At 54.0% G+C, this 20,521-nt stretch overlaps 3 protein-coding genes and 1 pseudogene across 5 annotated transcripts; 2 read left to right on the top strand and 2 right to left on the bottom strand.

The window, feature by feature from the left end:
* Positions 1-476: 476 nt before the first annotated feature.
* LOC148317923 (cGMP-dependent protein kinase 1-like) lies at positions 477-2,399 on the bottom strand (annotated as a pseudogene).
* Positions 2,400-4,605: 2,206 nt separating this feature from the next.
* On the top strand, positions 4,606-10,130 carry a1cf (apobec1 complementation factor). 3 transcript variants are annotated; one of them, XM_088283735.1, is made up of 13 exons: positions 4,606-4,766; positions 5,649-5,797; positions 5,876-6,010; positions 6,086-6,216; positions 6,279-6,517; positions 6,573-6,737; positions 6,803-6,900; positions 6,986-7,141; positions 7,208-7,355; positions 8,704-8,900; positions 9,012-9,148; positions 9,546-9,691; positions 9,775-10,130. In XM_088283735.1, the coding sequence occupies exons 2-13, from the start codon at positions 5,696-5,698 to the stop codon at positions 9,906-9,908; spliced, it is 1,788 nt and encodes a 595-aa protein (XP_088139861.1). In that variant the 5' UTR covers positions 4,606-4,766; positions 5,649-5,695; the 3' UTR covers positions 9,909-10,130. The 3 variants fall into 3 exon arrangements, with proteins under 3 accessions (XP_088139861.1, XP_088139860.1, XP_088139862.1); XM_088283734.1 differs by having other exon boundaries at positions 8,680-8,900; XM_088283736.1 differs by having other exon boundaries at positions 8,680-8,900; positions 9,546-9,701.
* A 162-nt stretch (positions 10,131-10,292) lies between these two features.
* On the bottom strand, positions 10,293-20,464 carry acsf2 (acyl-CoA synthetase family member 2). Its single transcript, XM_088283733.1, has 16 exons — positions 20,205-20,464; positions 19,117-19,312; positions 18,761-18,889; positions 18,643-18,696; positions 18,460-18,578; positions 18,230-18,392; positions 16,900-16,995; positions 16,667-16,818; positions 16,423-16,514; positions 15,915-15,991; positions 11,886-11,993; positions 11,596-11,747; positions 11,187-11,328; positions 10,897-11,007; positions 10,542-10,610; positions 10,293-10,451 (listed from the first exon to the last, which is right to left on the bottom strand). Exons 1-16 carry the CDS (start codon positions 20,309-20,311, stop codon positions 10,389-10,391), a joined length of 1,830 nt encoding a protein of 609 aa, XP_088139859.1. The 5' UTR covers positions 20,312-20,464; the 3' UTR covers positions 10,293-10,388.
* Positions 12,235-14,880, top strand: chad (chondroadherin). Its single transcript, XM_088283737.1, has 3 exons — positions 12,235-13,112; positions 13,950-14,113; positions 14,506-14,880. The coding sequence occupies exons 1-3, from the start codon at positions 12,336-12,338 to the stop codon at positions 14,648-14,650; spliced, it is 1,086 nt and encodes a 361-aa protein (XP_088139863.1). The 5' UTR covers positions 12,235-12,335; the 3' UTR covers positions 14,651-14,880.
* Positions 20,465-20,521: the final 57 nt, after the last annotated feature.

The raw sequence follows: 20,521 nt of genomic DNA, 5'->3' as shown, positions 1-20,521 counted from the left end.
TTGTTTTGCTCTGATTTGTTTTTGAATGAGAAATGCAAGTACCATTTCCTCAATTTTTTTTTTGTGCTGATTGGCTCTCGGTTTTAGTTTTTTTTCCCCAAAATGATAATATGTCACGCATTATATTTTTTCTGAAACGTCAAAGCTAGAAATGACAACAAATGTTCAAATCGGTTTTGCGCAAGCTTTTAAACAGCAGGTCAAACTTTAAAACAACCACAAAAAAAAACATTTGGTAATCCACGTCAAGAATACGTTTAGGGCTCAAATGTCAAACTTTGGTCGCGGATGGCTGCGTTCTTGCACGTTTTCCAAAAAGTCTGCAACACGCCCGATTCAAATGAGGCGTCCTCGAGGCTTGCGGACGAGCCGAACGTTTGACCCAACTTTGACGCCTTGCCTTCAAATGTGCAGAAATCACAGTTGCAAAGTTGGAAGATTTGCAAAGGAGGCGAGGGAGGTCCAACATTGCGCTTCTAGAAGTCGCGGTCCCATCCCGAGTTGTCGTCCGGAGGCGCTTTTTCGCCATCCGCCGGAAAACGGTCAAAGTTGCCGGTGTCGGTCGCAGACGAGACCTGAACGCAAACACGCGAGTCAGCGAGGTCGGGAAGCGTCTTCGCTTTGCCACTGCCACTCACCTCCGGTGTGATGGGCGGAGTCAGCGTTCCTTTCCGCAGGCCGTCCCAATTGAAAGTCGCGAACCACCTGCGCACGCACGCACACGCAAATGCTGAGGAGTGCGTGTGTGCGTCCAAAGAGGACGAAGAAGCGTCGCACGTGTGGCGCTCACCGCCGCTTTCGGATGTCCTCGCCGTTCTTCAGCGAGCCCGGCCGCCGCTCGGGCTCGTCCCTGTCGACAGAGACCCGTGTTTTTTTGCTTGCGGCGTGACGTGAAACCACATCGAGCGACTCCACGTGGCGCGTCCTCGCCCACCTGCACAACATCCTGATGAGCTCGGTTGCAGACGGGCTCATTTTCTCCGGGTACTCGAGCGTGTCCACGCCCCGAAGCACGGCAGCGTACGTCTGCACCGCGTCGGCCCCGCAGAACGGAGGACGCAAGGAAAGATGGCAGGAGAAGAAGATGAAGAAGAAGTTCTTACCTGCCAGTCAGAAGTTGAAATATGAAGACGCCAAGGGCCCAAAGGTCAGCAGAGGCGCCGTGACCTTTGCGGAGGATGACCTCGGGGGCCATGTACTCGGGAGTGCCGCAGAAGGTCCACGTGTCGCCCGTCTCGGCCTTCCCGCTCCTCGGGACGCCGATCTTCTTGGCCAAACCAAAGTCCGCCTGCGCGAGGCGCCGTCGCCGCCGCCGCTCCGTCACGTGACGATGAATGATGTCACATGCTCTCACTCACCAGTTTGGCGTAACCGCGAGCGTTTTCGGGCTTGACGTCCCTGTAGACGATTCCGCCGGCGTGAAGGTAAGACAAGGCCTCGAGCACGCACGCCGCGTAGAAGCGACTGCTGGCGTCCTCCAAACAACAACATTCCAAAAGACTTGATGAGCGGCTGCAGTCTGAAAACAAAATGAGGGCGTCGACCGGAAGCGACGTGACCGACGTTGCAATTTTGCTTTCAGTCTGGTTTGTCGGCTAAGACGAGCTCAAGAAGACGAGCGACGAGACATGCGTGCGGCGGCCGCGGTGGTCCTCGCCTGTTCCTGAGGAGCGTCCACAGCTCGCCGCCAAGACACGCCTCCATCAGCAGATACACGTATTTGCGATCCTTAAAGGTACGGTGCAACCTGCGCACACGGCCAAGACTCGATTTGGGAAGGGCGGCTCCCGTTATTTTGTAAGCGACGCTCCGTTACCTGACCACAAAGCGGCAGCGCATCTGGCTCAAAATGATCTTCTCCGAGCGCACCAGTTCCTGCTGCCCCAGCAGAGTCAGCTGACGCTTCTTCAGGACTTTCATGGCGAATGTCCTCGTCGGCTCGCTCTTCAGCTGCACCTGAATGCCACGCCCACCGTTAGACACGCCCGCGTCGCTACCGTAAAACACACGCACGCACGCACGCACGCAAGCAGCCATTTTCAAGTCAGACACACGAATCCACTTCGTCCCAACTCGGCCTCATCCGACGGGCCGTACCAGCTGAACGCGGCCAAATCCTCCGACTCCGAGGGTCTCGACCGCATGAAAGTCGCTGAGCTGCAAACGGGACATCAAAACACTTTGGTCGTCCTCGAAACTGAAAAAGACAAAGTCAAAGACGGCACGTCAAAGAGGTTTCTGGGCCCAGAGGGGTCGCGGGGTCCATGGCGGCGGTCCCTGCGGCATTTGACTACACGGAAGAATGGGAAGGTCCCGGAAGTCCTCACCGAGAAGGAGACGGACGGACTGGACGTGGGGCCGGCGCCTCGTCTACCCGGCAACACGAACAAATGGTGCATCTTCTTCCTGTCTACGGTCCAAAACCTGGCCCGGCTTCTGTCAAGGGTTCAACTTTTGGTGTACGGCCAAACCTGTTCCGGAAGGGTCCGAAGCCAAGGTCCTCCCCAGATGTGCAAGCAGGCCACTTGCCACGAGAAAGTTCTGGATGAGGACTTTGTGTCGCGCTTGCTCCGCTGCAACTCCCAAAGTGTCAGGCGAGCGAGCGAGCGACGTCCCAACGACACCGGAGACGTGTTGGCCTGCACGACCGACTCGGAGATAAATTTAGGCCGCCAACATTCCAGAGAGGTTCCTGAGTCGAAAAAAGACCACACACGCGACCTCCGTGCGCGCTGCTGTTGTTGTTCTTTCAACATTGAGCAATATTTTTAATTTCTAATTTCTAATTTCCCCATTGTGGGACTAATAAAGGACATCTTTATCTAATATTCTGCCGTGATTTTAGTTGGACTTTTTCATTGAAGAGTGACCACAACATTTTTAGAATTGATTCTAGCCGCAAAATATTTTTACGTATTACGAAGGTTTTGCTGGTTTTCTTTGGACAGCAATCATCATAAACTTCCAACCAAATAACTTGGAAAAGCGGACATAAAATGCACTTGGTTTTATTCCAAGTAAACTTCCCACTACCGAATTTTCACGACCATAAGGCGCACTTTTAAGTCCCAATTATTTCCAAAATTGATGAAGCGCCCTGAAATAAAATGCGACGGGCCTTGTGTATAGACCAGTGCTTCTCAATTATTTTCTGTTATGACCCCCCCCCTTGCAAAAAGAAATCAACTCGTGCCCCCCCCCCCACCACCATCCACTCTTCGCCGCAATTATGAGCGAATTTGGTTGCAAAACAAACCTACACCGTCACACAATGAGCAGGGAGAGCGCCACTGCTAACTACTGGAGTGGATGTGCAATTACACTTTGTTGTAGTCCGGCTTGAAAAAAAACACGTTCCCCAAGTACAAAAAGCAACTTTCAGTATAGAGACTTTTTTTTTTACTACTACTAACAATGTCACAATTGTTCCAAATTGTGCGTATAACATAATTTAAATGAGAGTAGAGCCTGCTCATAGAATTTGGAGAGTTTTTGATTGGCAATCTTGTTACCGAATAGTTACATCCAAGCAGAAAATTCAAACCTACTTTCTTGAAAATATTGTTAGGTATAAAGGACCATAATGAGTTTGGACATTGGAGACAGTTCTTGAGCCATTTCACCTTAAAGGTAATATGACGATGCCTAAAACTTGACGCACACCTGACTCCAATTGACCTGCAGGCCTGACGTCACGTCCGCCAATTCAAACCAACCTTCTTCGAATGCTTGTTCAACTGCGTTTTGCACACTAACGGCACCTGGTGACCTTTCACGATGACTGCTTTGGCTTGCCGTGGAAATATTTGCAACAATTTCACGCCACCAAAATGAAAATGAATCACGTGCCATAAATAAAGTACGGCAAAACTTGCTATCAGGACACAACACGACATCGTCTTCAGACGCCGTGTTGTCGCCCTCTTCTGGTCAGTAGGAGAAATGCAGTCAGTGTCGACTGCATTTGACGTTGACAACTTCCGGGATTCGAAAAACATACGAGCCGTATTTCGATGTGTCTTTTGCTATAATCTATTTTCATTTTAGAAAAAAAATAATAAAATGAAATTGTTGCTAGACTTTTCCTTACTCGTTTCAGAACGAGAAACATCGAGCTGCATCACAGTTTTGGTGTTTTTATTTTTAAATGAAATCCAAATAGTTTCCAATTTTTCATATATTTTCCTTATTATAATATGAAATGCCCAAAAGAGACACGGAGCGTCCAACATTTCATTTTCATTGCCAAGATAAAATCCACTTTGGATGACGTCATTGATTGTGACGCCAAAGCCACGAAAACAAAATGACCTTTCTGTATTTCGAGATTAAAATGAACATCAAATAACTAGTCGTTTTCACTTTTTCATATCTGCTTCCAAACATAATATCCAATGACCAAAATGTGACAAGAAACCCCTCACGCGAGACACAATATGGAACATCAGATAGTCATAAATTGCAAGAATTTAAGTGCAAAGCGAGCAACATTTGCACTGAATTAACAGGACTGCGACCGTGTACGTGCGTCCGTGCGCGTGTGTGGCTGCGTGCGCGCGCGCGTGTGAGAGAGAGAGAGCTCACAGATAGCAGCAGGTTACACATTAACGAACCCTTGTAAAGCTAACACTAAGACAGTGAACCTTTGGAGTTTGATATGATGTGATCACACACACACACGCACGCACGCACGCACGCACACGCAGACTGAGTGGTCAGAATGACACAAGCCTGAGTGGAGGGAGGTGATCTCTGAAATTGCTCAGGTGAGTTTTTGTATTTGTTTTCTGCTAAAAGAAAAAAAGCCTAAGATGTAAACTTCAACTTTGAAAACATTAACATTTGTTTCTGTCGAAATTGAAACATCGTTGAGTCGCGTGAGCGCAAACAGGTGGCGGAACGAGTGCGTGTGCGTGCGTGTGCGTGCGTGTGTGTGTGTCTGGGGGGGGGGGCTCAGCGCTAACATGCTAAGTCTGCCTTTTCATGTCACAATGATTCAAAAAGTAAAGTACTTCGAATTTTTTGCTGCTACTGCGAAGAGTCCAGATACGTTTTTTTCAAATAAGCAAATTATTGTTTAAAAACAACAAAAAACGAACCCACTGTCCAGTCTTCTGGTTCCTTGAGGGGTGCTATTATCAATATTATTGTTTTGTTTATTGGATTTGGTTAGAAATATTGAAAACGATCTAATAATAAATTAATTTGTAGTCATTTCAAACAAAACCCCAAAACAGCGAGAGGGGTGACAAATGACGCAAGTGATTGGTCATCACAAGTTGAATTGGAATCTCATTTCATAAAAAGCTGCAGCTGTGACAGGCAGAGTCGCAATCCTCCAAAAACATTTGATCGTTGAAATTCAAAGTGAAGATGCAAACACGAAACGAGTAGACGCCAGAAAAGTCGCGTCCAAGTTTGAAAAATGGACAGAAAGGGAGGTCATTCCACAAGGAAGGACTTCTTTCTCATGACCTTTAACCCAACACATGTATGCGAACACACGCACACACGATAACAATGCATACACCCATGTACACGTGGACGGTCGTTTGTCCTGCAGCCATCTAAAAATGTATTTTCCCCTCTTGCTCCTGGACTTCATCCTGGTCTTGGTCCTGGTCTTGGTCCTGGTCTTGGTCCTGCAGTGAGCTCTGCTAATTTCCTTGATTTGTCACGCTGTCAATCAAAGCCAATGGAAACCAATCAGAAGGCAGGGGGGGAGGGACTAGTGGGGGCACAGAAGGAGGCGGGGCTAAGGGCACTGGTGCAGAGGACGGGGTACCGCCTCCAGCAGGTAAAGTGGGTCCGTCCGTGGCCGGCTAACGCGCTAAGTCGCTAACTTGCTAACACGCTCCAATCCAACGTGCGGCAGGAAAATGGCCAGCGGCGGTATGGCGGCCCCCCACCTGGCTGGGAAGGACCCCCCCCAGAAAGAGGAAGCGAAATCTTTGTGGGGAAACTCCCACGAGATCTCTTCGAGGACGAGCTCGTGCCGCTCTGCGAGAAGGTGAGCCGGCGACGACGGCGCCGCCCAAGGTGAGCCGTGACGTTGCATGACGACGGTTTTGCGTTGCTGCGCCAGTTCGGTCGCATCTTCGAGGTGAGGATGATGATGGACTTCAACGGCAACAACCGCGGCTACGCCTTCGTCACCTTCGCCACCAAACAGGAAGCCCGAGTGGCCACCAAGCAGCTGAACAACTACGAGATCAGGTGAGCCGACGCCGGCGTCCGTCCGTCGTTTGCGCATCTGATCGCCGGCGCCGGCGCCTCAGGAGCGGTCGCCTGCTGGGCGTGTGCGCCAGCGTGGACAACTGCCGTCTGTTCGTGGGCGGCATCCCCAAGAGCAAAAAGCGGGAGGAGATCCTGGCCGAGATGCGCAAGGTGACCGAAGGCGCGGTGGACGTCATCGTCTATCCCAGCGCGGCGGACAAATCCAAAAACCGGGGCTTCGCCTTCGTCGAGTACGACAGCCACCGGGCGGCGGCCATGGCGCGACGCAAGCTGTTGCCAGGTAACGCGCCGCCCGCCGCCCGCCACCGGCGTCGTCACATCCGGCGTCTCCTCAGGCCGCATCCAGCTGTGGGGTCACGCCATCGCCGTGGACTGGGCCGAGCCCGAGGTGGAGGTGGACGAGGACACCATGGCCGCCGTCAAGATTCTCTACGTCAGGAATCTCATGCTGCACACCAGCGAGGAGAACATTCACAAGGAGTTCAGCGGCATCAAAGCAGGTGCTCGTTGGCTCGCCGCCGTTGGCTCGCCGCCGTTGGCTTGACGGGCGCGACGTGTGCCGCAGGTGCGGTGGAGCGGGTGAAGAAGATCCGAGACTACGCCTTTGTGCACTTCACGCACCGCGACCACGCCATCGACGCCATGAAGGCCCTCAACGGGAAGGTCACGCTCACGCTCACGCTCACGCTCACGCTCACGCATGACACGCTCGCACAACTCACCCGGGCACGCACGTGCGCCGGCTCAGGTGTTAGACGGGTCGGCGATGGAGGTGACGCTTGCGAAGCCGGTGGACAAGGACAGCTACGTGCGCTACACGCGAGGGACGGGCGGTCGCGGATGTCGAGGAGGTCGAGGAAGTTCGCTGCTGCAGGACGACTACGCCGCCGTCGCCCTCGGACAGGTGACGCCCGGCGGCGAATTGGGTCTTTGGAACTTTGACTTTGAGTTCCAAAGTTTTCGCCCTCAGGTGTACGACCCCACGGTGGCATATCTTGGGGCGCCGGTGTTCTACGCCCCGCACGCGTACGCGGCCGCCGCTCCGGCCCACTTCCGCTTCCCGCCCACCAAAGGTCACGTTGCAGGTCGTGGCGTGATCAGGACGCCGTCTGTCCGAGGTCAGAGTTCGCCTTTACTCTTCACGTTGACGCTGTCAATCAAACGACGACTACTGGACGTGGGACACATTCTCGTTGCCGCGCTAAGCGGCTCAATGCTAGGCTAACAAGTGCGTCGTGATGCCTGCCATGTGTTATGCTAACGTGCTAAGCCACGCGCTGGCGTGTGTGCTACGTGAACGGGTTGTTTTTATGCTAACGATTTATGTTTTATGATTTCGAGGGGCCGTCGCATTGGTTTTGTTTACATTTTTGAATGGCAGCAAAACTGGACCTGACGAGTTGCATTGCGTGGCTCGGCATGCGGCGGGCCTAAGATGTATTAGTCTAGGCTAGGCTAACACGCGCGAGGGGATGCTAGCCAATGTGCTGTACGCTGTTAACGAGCGTGCCGCATACGAAGAACAGAAAAGATTGTGGTTGGGCTGATGTTGCGACGTCCAGTAGGAGTTTACAATCAACGGGAATGTTGGGAAGGCCGTCTGTCGTCTGTCGTCTGTCGTCTGTCGTCTGTCGTCTGTCGGTCTGTCTGTCTGTCGGTCTGTCGTCTGTCGTCTGTCGTCTGTCGTCTGTCGTCTGTCGTCTGTCGTCTGTCGTCTGTCGTCTGTCGTCTGTCGGTCTGTCGTCTGTCGTCTGTCGGTCTGTCGGTCTGTCGTCTGTCGTCTGTCGTCTGTCGTCTGTCGTCTGTCGGTCTGTCTGTCTGTCGGTCTGTCGTCTGTCGTCTGTCGTCTGTCGTCTGTCGTCTGTCGTCTGTCGTCTGTCGTCTGTCGTCTGTCGTCTGTCGTCTGTCGTCTGTCGTCTGTCGGTCTGTCGTCTGTCGTCTGTCGGTCTGTCGGTCTGTCGTCTGTCGTCTGTCGTCTGTCGTCTGTCGGTCTGTCGTCTGTCGGTCTGTCGTCTGTCGTCTGTCGGTCTGTCGTCTGTCGTCTGTCGTCTGTCGTCTGTCGGTCTGTCGTCTGTCGGTCTGTCGTCTGTCGTCTGTCGTCTGTCGTCTGTCGTCTGTCGTCTGTCGTCTGTCGTCTGTCGGTCTGTCGTCTGTCGTCTGTCGGTCTGTCGTCTGTCGTCTGTCGTCTGTCGTCTGTCGTCTGTCGTCTGTCGTCTGTCGTCTGTCGTCTGTCGTCTGTCGGTCTGTCTGTCTGTCGGTCTGTCGTCTGTCGTCTGTCTGTCTGTCGGTCTGTCGTCTGTCGTCTGTCGTCTGTCGTCTGTCGTCTGTCGTCTGTCGTCTGTCGTCTGTCGTCTGTCGTCTGTCGTCTGTCGTCTGTCTGTCATTCTGCGTGTGATTTTGATTGTGGCTGATTGCAACTGATGCGGTTGGTTTCTCCTGTAGAAGTTTACATGAGTGTGCCTGTAGGGGCTGCGGGGGTGCGCGGGCTGGGCGGGCGGGGTTACCTTACCTACGCGGCGGGGGGCGTCGGCGCGTGCCGCCCAGGCGCCGCCCCCAAGCGGGCCGACGACAAGCTGTACGACCTTCTGCCCGGCATGGAGTTGACGCCCATGACGCCGGCCGCCGTCAGCCTGAAGGCCGCCGCGCTCAAGCCGGCGCCGCAGGTAACCGCCACGCCTCCCGTGCCGGTCCTGCTTCATGCACGCACGCACGCACGCATGTGGAACACAAAAAGACACTGCAGAAACACACAAGACATGCTCACACGTGCGCAGGTCCTGGAGGAGTTGTGCCAAAAGAACAGCTGGGGTGCGCCCGTGTACCAGCTGCACTCGGCCATTGGACCCGACCAGCGGCAGCTCTTCCTCTACAAGGTCACCATCCCCGCGCTGGCCACGCAGAACCCCAACGTGTAAGCGGCAAAACGCCTTTTTCACGTCATTCATTTTTCCAGAAAACTAAAGTCTGAGACGTGAGAAGGGAAAAAATGGGCAGAGGATGAAGCGAAAACAAGAGAAAAATATAAATATTATGAGGCAACATTTGTCAATTTTTGAGGAGAGGGAGGAACCAGGTCCCAAATATGTTCATATTACAATCACATTTTCTTGGAGAAAATAAAGTCTTTGAAACCTAAGGTGAAAGGTCAACCTGTGAGAAAAAAAAAAAAAAAAAAGTTGGCACAAGATGGCGGCAAAGGACTACTTTTCAAATAGACATTTAAATGAAGCTCCGCCCCTCGTTTGATCGTTGCGGCTTGGCATTTTGCTCAAGTTGCTCACCACACGAGTTGTTTCGCCCGCCCGCAGGCTCCCGTTCACGCCGAGCAAGTTGAGCGGCGCCGTGGATGAAGCCAAAGCGCACGCCGCCGAGCACGCGCTCAACACGCTGGGGCTGCCCGCGGAGGGCGCCGGCGCCGCTCCCGACACCGCCCTCGCCGCCGTGGCCTTCCCAGGTACGTGAAGGTCCGTAGCCCGCGCCGCACCGCTCCAGCTCCAGCTGGCGACGGCACGTGAAGGTGCGCTGCGTGTCTTCCAGGTTACGCATTGGCCGGCCCGGCCGCCCCGCTGAAGCAGGACGGGCTCGCCGGGGTGGCCGCGTACGCCGCCTACGAGGCCTACCCCGCCTTCGCCGTGGCCGCGCGACACGCCGACACATACGGCGTTTTCTGACCGCCGCCGCTTTGATTGTGAAGATGGAGATGTGTTTTGCTTTCTTTCTTCGGCAAAGCTTCCAATTTGGAAGCAGTCTTCATCTTGGCCTTTTTTTTTGTCACAATCCGCATTCCCGGGACATTTGCGACATTTTTCTGCCGTGATTTTGTGAAGAAGTCGAGACTTGAGGCTCATCTTCATCCTGACAGTATTAAAGCTTTATTTTGATAGCTCAGCACACGAGCCGCTTCCTGTCTTGAATCGAAACACGAGCGTGACAAAATGGCGTCTTTCATCCTCATCTTGACAGCTCCTAGCTAACTTGCGATTGGTGAAGTGAGTAGCGAGAGGTGACTCGCGACAGGTGGCGGTTCAGCAAAATCAAGACTGGAGCGACTTCCCCATGTTTCACATTCTCTTTTATTGTTCTTGACGCCAAAGGTGACAGGCAGCTGACAGGCTGAGCTCCCATTTCAAAATGGCCGACGAAAGCGACACTCACTCGGCCTCGGCGAGTCGCAGGCGCTCCTCCACCTCCCGGCGCAATTCGTGCTTCTGCACCTGAAACGGGAAGCAGCCGTTCGCTCGGATGCGTGTCCGACCTCCCTTTTCTTGCGTCCTTCCCAAGAGGCGTCCGTCCGTCCGTCTTACCTTTCCGGTGACGGTGAGCGGAAAGCTGCTGACAAACACGACGTAGCGAGGAATCTTGAAGTGAGAAATCTGGACACAGACAAAGACACGCGACGTCACGCCAGGAGGGACGTCCGTCTCCCGGCTGGCCTGGGAACGCCTCCCAAGACTTGAGGGAAGTTTGAGCTTCGCCGCTGAAGCCGACCTCGGATAAGCGGCAGATAATAAGAAACTAATGTTTTTGGGGGGCTTTCACGCTGGTTTGGGAGGGACACGGATGCCGATTTGCGACATGACAAACAAATCGCATCTCGAGTCACCGGCGTACTGACGTGCGCGAAAAATGTTATGCTACGCTAACGGCGTTTAAGCTAACCTTCCCTCTGCAGAAAGTCTTGACGTCGTCCTCGCTCAGCTGCTGCTCGTCCTTCACTTTGATGCACGCGCAAATCTCTTCGCCCATGCGGACGTCCGTCACGCCGACCACCTGCCGCACAGTTGGAGCGTTTCAAGGTTTCAGGACAGACTTTCAGTTGCGTGGTGTGAGAATGCTTCACAATTGTCATTTTTTTGTGCCTGTTTGAGCGTTTCAGTTGCGTGACGTGTGTGAGTCGCGCTCCCTCTGCCAACGTTGGCGAGGCGACGCGTGTGTGCGTGCGCGCTGACCTGCGCTTCTTTGACTTTGGGGTGCGTGTGCAAGAACTGCTCGATCTCGGCAGGGTAAACGTTTTCGCCTCCTCTGATGATGACGTCCTTGATGCGACCTTCGATGCGACAGTAGCCGAACGCGTCCAAGCTGCCGATGTCCCTGACAATGCACACGCGCTTGCCTGAGAAGCCGTCATACCTTCTCAAAATGTTGCCGTGCTACTCCAACATTCTCTCTCTCACACACAACTGACATTTTTGTGAGAGAGTCTCATGTTGAGCGCACACTGCCACCTTTTGACATTCGAAGCGTCGCACGCAATCCAGCAACGCGCTCACAAACAACTGAAAGCTCTCTGACACACTCACGTTCATTACTGAAATGCTCTCACACGCGCACGCGCGCGCTCCCGCCAGGCCGACTCACCCGGTCTTGTACCAGCCGTCGTCGCCGATACACTCGCGGGTTTTGCCCGGGTCGTCCCAGTAGCCCAACATGACGCAGTAGCCTCGGATCATGATCTCGCCCGAAGAACCCAACGGGAGCGGACGCCCGCTCGTCGGGTGCACGATTTTGGCCTGCGGACACGCACGGCGACCTTTCACTTCACCAGGTGACGGCTAACTTGTGACACGCCACCCGTGAAAGGTGTCGGGTGTGACACTCGCGACTGTGGACGGTGCACGGCGGACGAGGTTGAGAACGCGGCGACGCACCTCCGTGTGATCCATGATGTATCCGACCGTGTGGCACTTCCTGTCCAGGTTGTCCAACGGCGAGCCGCAAAAGGTGACGGGGCTGTTCTCGGTGGTGCCGTAGCCGATCTGTCGATCGCAGGTCACATGTTAGCACGTGGCTAATGAAACGCCGAGCTTTGAGCGGGAACATCAGACGCGCGTGCGGCGTTCCCGACGACGTGGCAGAAGCGGCAAGTGAGTGGCACATTCCTTGCGCAAACGTTCCGAGGAATGTTTGCGACACGCGCAGGCGAGAGACACACACAGACTTGGAAGACTTGATTTTTTTCGGGCCCTTCAATGGGGGCGAGTGTTCTGCCCAGTAAGGGCGCCCCCCCCCCTTCGGGAGAGGGGGCGCCGCCCACCCGCCTCTTGCCAGCGCACTGAGCGTCAGGTCGCTCAGTGCGCGCGCTCGCTCGCGAGGACGACATGCGGCGCTTGAGCTGCCTGCTGCTGCTGCTGTCGAGCGTCCTGATGGGCGGGGCGGCGCCCGGCCGGTGCCCGTCCCCGTGCCACTGCCACGGCGATCTGCAGCACGTCATCTGCGACGACGTGGGCCTCAAGAAGATCCCGCGCGTGTCGCCGTCCACGCGGCTGCTCAACCTGCAGAGGAACCCGCTGGGCGGCGTTCCGGCCGCCGCCTTCGCCGACAGCGGCGGCCTGGTGTCGCTGCACATGCAGCACTGCCAGTTGCGCCACATCGCCGCCAACGCCTTCAAGGGCCTCAGCCAGCTGGTCTACCTGTACCTGTCGCACAACCGCATCGCCAGCATTCAGCCCGACGCCTTCCGAGACCTGAGTCGGCTCACCTACCTCCACCTGGACCGCAACCGCATCGGCGAGCTGACCAAAGGCCTCTTCTCGCCTCTGGCCAACCTTTTTGTGCTGCGGCTGGACGACAACAAGCTGCGGCAGCTGCGGCCCGGCACCTTCGCCGGCGCCAAGGACCTGCGCTGGCTGCACCTGAGCGGGAACCAGCTGAGCGCGCTCCACGCCGGCTCCCTGGACGAGGTGGAGAACTTGGCCGTGCTGCACCTGGACCGCAACAAGCTGGCGGTCTACCCGGCCGCCGCCATGAGCAAGCTGCGCGTGGTGGAGGAGCTGGCGCTGGGCGGGAACCCCATGAAGAGCATCCCCGAGCGCGCCTTCGCCAGCTTCGGCCGCTACGTGGAGAAGCTGCAGCTGGACGGCATGGGCCTGGAGAAGGTCAGTGCGAACCCGAGCCTCGCTCGCCGCAATGCGCGCCAAAACCGGCGCCGCCGAGCGTTTTCCGGGCAAACTCAAGGCGCACCGAAACAAACGAAGCTCGATGTCGATACTTGAAACGGCGATCTCGGGAACCGGCTTTGCAAACGCCGGATGACGTGCCACTCGGAAGAGCGTTTTACGTGGAAAGCGTGAACGAGCAGAAGAAAAACGCAAAGCCACAAAACGGGAAATGCGCCAGCGTCCGACGTTCCACATGCGCTCGAGTGGCTTCGTTTTCACAGGCGGGTCAACGAAATGCGCTTCCAAGTTTAGGGAAGACCATACGGAAAAAATGGAACCCACTTCTAGACGACATGTGAAGCGAGAGAGCAAAAGAGAAGGCACAAGACGTTACGTAACGATTGTTAGTTTGGCGAGTCAAGTCAACAAAGCGCGTTTGTGTGTCGAGTCGGAGGACAGACGCCTTCTTTGCGCGCCTCCCAAACGGATCGTCTGTGGTGCGAGGGGTGGGGGCGGGGTTTGTGTAGGGGGGTGGAAATTTCCAGCAGCGCTATCGCACCTGCACGAAGCTTTTAGCGTCCGTCCGCGCGCGCCCATGTTGACACAAGATGAGAGGAGCCTTTCAGGCCGCCGTCGGGCTTCCCACGGCCGCCAAGACCTGCAACGCTTTCCTCGGCCTTGAGCACACCAAAGAGCAGCTTCAGCGCGAGTTTAACCAGCGAAAAGAATTTGTTGACGTCACGAGCAGCACGCCATCGTCTGCTGGGGCGCAACTTTTAGACTTGAGAAAGGAAGGTTCAGCGCGCTTGCTTTTGCATTTGTGACGTTTTTCAGATGTCGGAAGAGGCGTTCGCAGGCGTGACGGCGCTGACTTGGCTCGACGTCAGCAACAACAAACTGCGCTGGCTTCCCAAGAGTCTGGACTTGTCCCGAATGGCCGACTTGACCGTCGCCAACAATCCGTGGAGCTGCACCTGCCAGCTGGCGCCGCTGCGCAGGTAATCGCCAAATGTTCTCAATTCAACACCACGCGTCCATTCGGAAGCGCGTCTCGCCACGAACGCGGCGACGTGACGAGCCGGCTCCGACGCGGACGCCGGCTCGCGGGCCCGCCGCCGCCGCGCCACTCCGAGCTCGCTAATGCACCGGTGCAAATTTCACAAGTCAATAAGACAAAAGCAAGACGATCTTGTTTGCTTCACAATTTTTGTCCTCAAAAACGGATCAATCATCTGAGCTCTTTTTACGGCAGCATTTGATCACGCCATTCCCAGGCAAATTGTACGTCTTGGCGTGCATTTCGAGTCGGCGGCATGCAAAGCGTCGAGCGGCGCAGAGACGTCACGCCAAATCAAGTAAGCAAGTGGTCGTTGTTGTTGTGCGGCCGCAGGTGGATGGACGGCAACAGTCGCAAGCGAACGGACGCCGCGTGCGCCTCGCCGCCGGCGCAGAGAGGCAAGCGTCTCCGAGACAGCGCCGCCTTCGCCGCCTGCCGGCTTAAGCCCAAAAGAAGCAAGATGGCCGCACGCCACTGAACGGGTTGTCAACTTGCTGGCACACGGATTCGTTTTCCCCGTTTCTTTGCAGCCACACAACTCAACTTTTCCATGCGCTCCCCGACAGAACCGGCCCCCGCCCTCCTCCGTTGCTCTCCCGCTAGCTTGTTTGCTCACGCTAACTCCTTCGCCTCAGCTTCACGTTAGCATCAGCATCGCAGCGCTCATTCCACTCAACACCTTAATAAAAGAAAACGTTTCACCCCTTGGCCCAATTTGCTCATTGAGCACGTCAATGTGCTGCAATTACAGCTCTCATGCACTGGGGGGCGACAACAATCCCAACTCTCCCAGCCGTCTTCGGGCAGAAGGCGAGAGCCATCCTTAACTGGTCGCCAGCCAATCACACAAAGACAACCATTCACGCTCACTGTCACACCCGCGACCAATTTAGGGTGTTCAATCAGCCTGGCAAGCATTTTGTTGGAAACCAAAAGTCACGCAGGCATGGGGAGGAACATGCAAACTCCACACAGGAAGGCCAGAGCCGGCCGGAATGGAACCAACGACCTCTGTATTGCGAGGCGGACATGCTAATCACACGCCGCCTAAGAATATTCTCATTTAGAATAGCGTAAAAAATAAAACAACAAAAAATACAAAGGTGATAAGAATAAATATTCAGAATACGTATAGAAATGATTTAAGTTGGACGTCAGCTTGTTGGCTAATAATTCAACAAAACGTCCGATCGACCGATCCAAACTAAAAGTGAAACGTTTTCATTCATGAGGTTGTTTGTTTAAATCCGTCCCACCGAGCGTTTATATTAAAAAAAAAATCATATTTCTTGCATTTGTTTCAACCTAATTTGCCTTCAACTTGGTTCAGGGAAATCTATTCATTTGCATTTGCTTTCTTTCATCCCGTTGAATAATTTGATGGATTTGCAGGCGATAACAAAATAAACAGTTGTGTCATTAAATTGATCCAATTTAGATTGATAAAACTTCTGGCGGCCCATTTTTGAAAAGAAAGAAAGAAATCCGATTAGTTCGATCATTTGTCTCCCTCTAGAGGACAAATGGACTCACTTTTTTTTCATTGCGGTTTTTTGCAACTTTCATGGAATTATAAAAAAAACAGTTGAACATTAACGTCCCCAAGTAACATGCGCATCTATTCCTACAAATAATATTCATCCAATTGTTGAATAAAATGTGATCTCCCGTCAGATGATGGAAAAAATGAAAGAGAGAGAAAAGAAAGGGGGCCGAATGTGCACATGCCGTCCGTCTCTCACCGTTACTTCCTTGATGCCCATGATGGAGATGACGCTCTTGACCAGCTCGGGAGGGCACGGCGAGCCTGCGATGATGCCTGCGCACACACACACACACACACACACGCAAATCGACGACACATTCACCACAAAAGAATTCTTGAATTGCGCGCAAACTTTTTAGCAAGCGAAAACAGGAAGCAGGGATAGGCAAACGGATGCCTGAGGATTTTCACAATATTTAAAAAAAAAAAAAAAAAAGCTTGTCATTTGTTTTGGGGTGAGCAAACCAACTTTCTTTTTGTGGAGAAGGTTCATCAATGTTCTTAGAGAATTTTAAAAAAGATTTGCATTTTTCTCAATGGCCGAATCTTGTGTACATGCATGAAGAGTGTGACCCCGCCCCCCTCGCCCCTCCCCAGCGGCATCCCTGACATGGGATGCGTCGGGAACGAGCGGACTGTCGCCAGCGCGGTCGTCCGCTCTTTTCTGTCGCACGGGAGGGAGCGGTCGCCGGCCCGGGGCTCACCTGCGACCACCGACGATAGGTCGTACTTGTGCACATCGGGCTGACTGGTCATGTCCACGTACATGGTGGGCGTCCCGTACACAAACGTGCACCTGGAAGACAAAACGATGCTTGGACGCCAGAGCGCTTGCAGGCAAACAAGTCAAGTTCAGGGCATCGATGGATCGGTCGCCCGTGGCACACAGAGACACACAATAGATGGGTCGCCCGACGGGCGGTCGAGGCCAGGCGCGGTTTGTCTTACTTCTCCTTCTGCATGGCGTCCAGGTTGTCTTTGCCGCTGTACCAGGGCGAAGGGAAAACCAGCGAGACGCCGTGGACGGCCATACAGATGCCGCCTCCCACCGAGCCGAAGCAATGGTAGAGCGGCACGGGCAGGCAGATGCGCGTGGCGGGCTGCGGCCAGCAAAGAGCGGCGAGGTCAGCCGAGCGAGCGGGCGGGCGGGAGAGCGAGCGGGAGAACGAGCGGCGTCTCACCCGCCAGTGGAAGCCGACGCGTCTGCCCACGAAGAACGCGTTGTTGACCACGTTGTGATGCGTCAGCGTGGCGCCTTTGGGACGACCCGTTGTTCCCTGGCAACAGAGCCGCAAGAGACGTGACGTGGCGGGCACGTAGCCATCGGCAGCGTCGCTGAGGCCGACATCCAAAAACGTTTTCGGAGCCTCGCCGTCTCGTCATCAGGGAGTCGCGACTCCTCAATCACGAGACGGACATCTTCACGCGCGCACCCGAAAGCGACTCGCAGTCGAGGTACAAAACGATTCATCGAGTACTCTGCGAGGTTATCCTCGTTTGCGAAAACAAACAAAAAAACAAAAAAACAAACCCTTAAATAACTCAACTTGAAGAAACGTCAACAAAATAAAAAGGAAAAGAATAAAAATAAATGAGGATTTTATTTTCGCTATTCATATTTTGAGAAGCGACTGCGACTTCCTCTAAACCAGGGGTCTCAAACTCGCGGCCCGCGGGCCGGATGATAGTTTGCGGCCCCCGCCTTATTATGAAAGTTTAATGTTCGTGCGGCCCGCGAATTTGATATGACTGGAGTTATAAAGCTTTAATTAAAGTGTAATTAAAGCTTTATAACTACAGAAGTAGGCCTACTCATCCCAGAACTCTGATTTATGCTTCGGATCTCTTTTTGACAAGATTTTGATTTGATTGACAGGAGATCCACGCGCAAACAGGATGTGCAGTCTGACGGAGCTTTGCATCAGCACTAGCACAGACGGGACTAATTATAAAATGTAGGATTACCCGATCACAGTGGATAAAATTGAACCGCGGATTATTGTTGGGAACATCTTCAGCTTTAAAACGAGGGTAGGATTGTAATTTTCTTTCGATGTTTTAGTCGGGGTTTGATTGATGAATGTTCCACTCATGTTCAGAAGAAGATTAAAGAACTGTTAATACAGACATTTGACTCATTATTATTATTTATTACTGATTAATTTTCTTATTAATTCCTTATTTATTTTCAAATCTTATTTTGTGTTAAAAAAATAAAAATAAAGACATTTGAGAAGATTAGATTTTTTTCTTGCGGAAAACCTGATGCGGCCCAGCCTCACCCAGAGTCTGCCTCTAGTGGCCCCCAGGTCAATTTAGTTTGAGACCCCGAACGATCGGCAAACACGTTTTTAACTTTGCACAAGCAAGACTCGACATGAAAACCACCGAGAAGGATTTTCATGTGGTGGGCGTGCGCTCATCGTTTTCGGCTGCTCACGCAATCAATCTGCGAGTTCAAGTGACGCGACGACGGCCAAACGAGCGAGTGGCGGCGCGCGTGCACGTTACCGAGGTGAACAGGATGTTGACGGGGTCGTCGCACGACAACTTTTTCTGGAGCTCGTGCAGCTGGCGCACGAAGCGCCCGTCGCCCGCCTGCATCACCTCGTCCACGTGGAATGTTCCGGGATGGCGGCCGTCCAGGACGATGACGCAACGGAGCTCGGGAAGCCTGCCGAGAGGGGGGCGGAGTCACGTGCCACCGTCGTTGGCAAGCGCGCTGGCGCCACCGAGCTTACCGGCTGCTGCGGATGTCGCCGGGGGGCGACGTCGCCATTTCCGGGCAGATGAGCCGCAACGTGTCGCAGTACTTTTGTGTCTTGAACGCCTCAGGACACACGACCGCTTTGCACCCCACCTGCACGCACGCGCATATGGTGAGCAATCAAGCACTTGTCCTGCGGCGCCGTGACGCGTCTCACCTTCCTGAGCGCAAACTCCGCCTCCTCCAGCTGATAGGCCGGGTTGATGGACACCTGCAAGACAAAAAAAGCAAACGGCAAAAGTTGGGCCGACAGAAGCGACGACGCGGCAACCCACCATGATGATTCCCGCCTTGGCCGTGGCGAACTGCATGAGGAGCCACTCGTACGTGTTGGGCCCCCACATGCCCAGGCGCTCCCCCGGACGCAGGCCCACCGCCAGCAGCCCGGCGGCGGCGCGCTCCACCTGCACGCGCACAAAACAAACAGCAGGAGCCGCAAAGCTCAGGCCACAAAAAAAAAGTTTTCGCTCCTTTCGAAAAAAAATTATTGCTCAACGTGACGTCACATGCAAGCGAAGCGCACACAGGCTGACACCCCAAAACGAAACAAACAAACACATCTGAAACAAATTGGGTGCAAATTCTGTCAGCATGCTCAAAAACTGCTGAGTGCGAGGGCGCGCGCACTCACGTCTTGGTGAAAGCGCGCGAAAGTCCTGCGCACGCCGTCCTGCACGAACACGGCCGCCTCCCGGTCGGGCCACGCGTCGGCCGCCCGGGCCAGGACGTCGCCCACGGTGGCGTTGAGCAACGAGAAGGACGACGTGCCGTGGGCGTAGCTGCTCGTCAGCGTGGGCGCCACCGGCGGCGCGTCCGCGTGCACGCCGCTGAAAGCGCAACAAGCACAAAAAGCGCGTTCACGCGCATCCACTCATTGAATGCGTCGCAGTCGCGTGCTGGCGTGCACATTTGAGCTGGCGCACTTTTTGTTGTTTCGCAGATGAGCCTTGGCGTCCAATGACCGGCGACCAGTCCAAGCTTTGGATTGGACGCCGGTCATCGACATGCAGCAGGAAGACAAACTTCCTGCATTGGAAGCTTTTGGAATGTGGGCGGAGGTATAAGAAGAAACGCGCAATTTGCACACGTGACCACCACACAACTGAACGCAGTCAAGACCGAGCCGAGATTCAAAGCCCGAACCACACGTACACACACACACACACACACACACGAACGCACGCTTAAAAAGTTCGGAGGGGAACCTTTGTCCGGTTCTTTTTTCTTTAACGTTGCATGTATGCATATAGGAACAAGCAAAAGCGAACATTTTCGTGGCTGCCAGAAAGATCGAGACAAAGATGAGGAGATGTCTCGGCGAGATTACGGAAGCTTTGTGCGTCCAAACTGGTTCTTCTATTCTTTCGATTCCGCTGGCCACCCGAAAGTGCAGAGCGCACGTGACTATGTGTGACCTCACGATCTTAACTCAAATCTACCTTTTTGTATGCAAAAGGTTGCAAAGCAAGACAAAGATCGCCACAAATCGAATCAAAAGCGCCAAAAAGGCCTCATCGATCACGCTCAAACCACATTTTGCCTTTTTTAAGTGCACTCGGTTGTAAAAGTCCCCTTTGGTGGCGGTCCAATTCGACTCGGCTCGTGAGCGGCCACTTATGGTGGGTCCGAATGCAAACATTCCAACAGCGCCAAGCGGGTTTCCTGCCTTCATTCGTTGTTTTGTTTCATGCAAAGTTGAAAGTTCAAAACGGAACTCACCGACTGGTGGCAGCAAGCGCCCACGCGCGTGCACGTGGAGCTTTCCCTGCGCGTAGAGCGGCGAAATTCCCGAGCAAAAAGCCCCGGGACGCAATGTTCGGGATCATGTTGGCTGCGAGTGAGACAGAGACAGAACTGTTCCGGTGTTGCAGGCGAACGTGGCCTGCAGGGGGCGCACTGCAGACGCTGAGTGAGGATCGGATCACGTGCACGCTTCTCTGCACAGACTTCAAGCTGGCCTGCCCCAAAACGCGCTCATTGCACTCTTTGGCCAAGAGAATGTGATCACGTGCTCTTTTTAAGAAGTGATTTGATTG

The sequence above is a fragment of the Idiotropiscis lumnitzeri genome, chromosome 20 (assembly GCF_059441095.1).
Source record: "Idiotropiscis lumnitzeri isolate Australia: NSW breed Sydney's pygmy pipehorse chromosome 20, RoL_Ilum_1.0, whole genome shotgun sequence".
Lineage (NCBI taxonomy): Eukaryota > Metazoa > Chordata > Actinopteri > Syngnathiformes > Syngnathidae > Idiotropiscis > Idiotropiscis lumnitzeri.
The sequence above is the reverse complement of the archived record's forward strand: the minus strand, read 5'-3'. Positions and strand labels throughout refer to the sequence as shown.

Coding starts and splice junctions, on each gene's coding strand:
- acsf2 (XM_088283733.1), bottom strand. CDS start 20,311: ATGATCCCGAACATTGCGTCCCGGGGCTTTTTGCTCGGGAATTTCGCC. Junction 18,890..19,116: donor TCGCGCGCTTTCACCAAGAC/GTGAGTGCGCGC, acceptor GTGCGCGTGCAG/GTGGAGCGCGCCGCCGCCGG. Junction 18,579..18,642: donor CGGAGTTTGCGCTCAGGAAG/GTGAGACGCGTC, acceptor GCGTGCGTGCAG/GTGGGGTGCAAAGCGGTCGT.
- a1cf (XM_088283734.1), top strand. CDS start 5,696: ATGGAAACCAATCAGAAGGCAGGGGGGGAGGGACTAGTGGGGGCACAG. Junction 7,356..8,679: donor CAGGACGCCGTCTGTCCGAG/GTCAGAGTTCGC, acceptor TTTCTCCTGTAG/AAGTTTACATGAGTGTGCCT. Junction 8,901..9,011: donor CGCTCAAGCCGGCGCCGCAG/GTAACCGCCACG, acceptor ACACGTGCGCAG/GTCCTGGAGGAGTTGTGCCA.
- chad (XM_088283737.1), top strand. CDS start 12,336: ATGCGGCGCTTGAGCTGCCTGCTGCTGCTGCTGTCGAGCGTCCTGATG. Junction 13,113..13,949: donor ACGGCATGGGCCTGGAGAAG/GTCAGTGCGAAC, acceptor GACGTTTTTCAG/ATGTCGGAAGAGGCGTTCGC. Junction 14,114..14,505: donor CAGCTGGCGCCGCTGCGCAG/GTAATCGCCAAA, acceptor GTGCGGCCGCAG/GTGGATGGACGGCAACAGTC.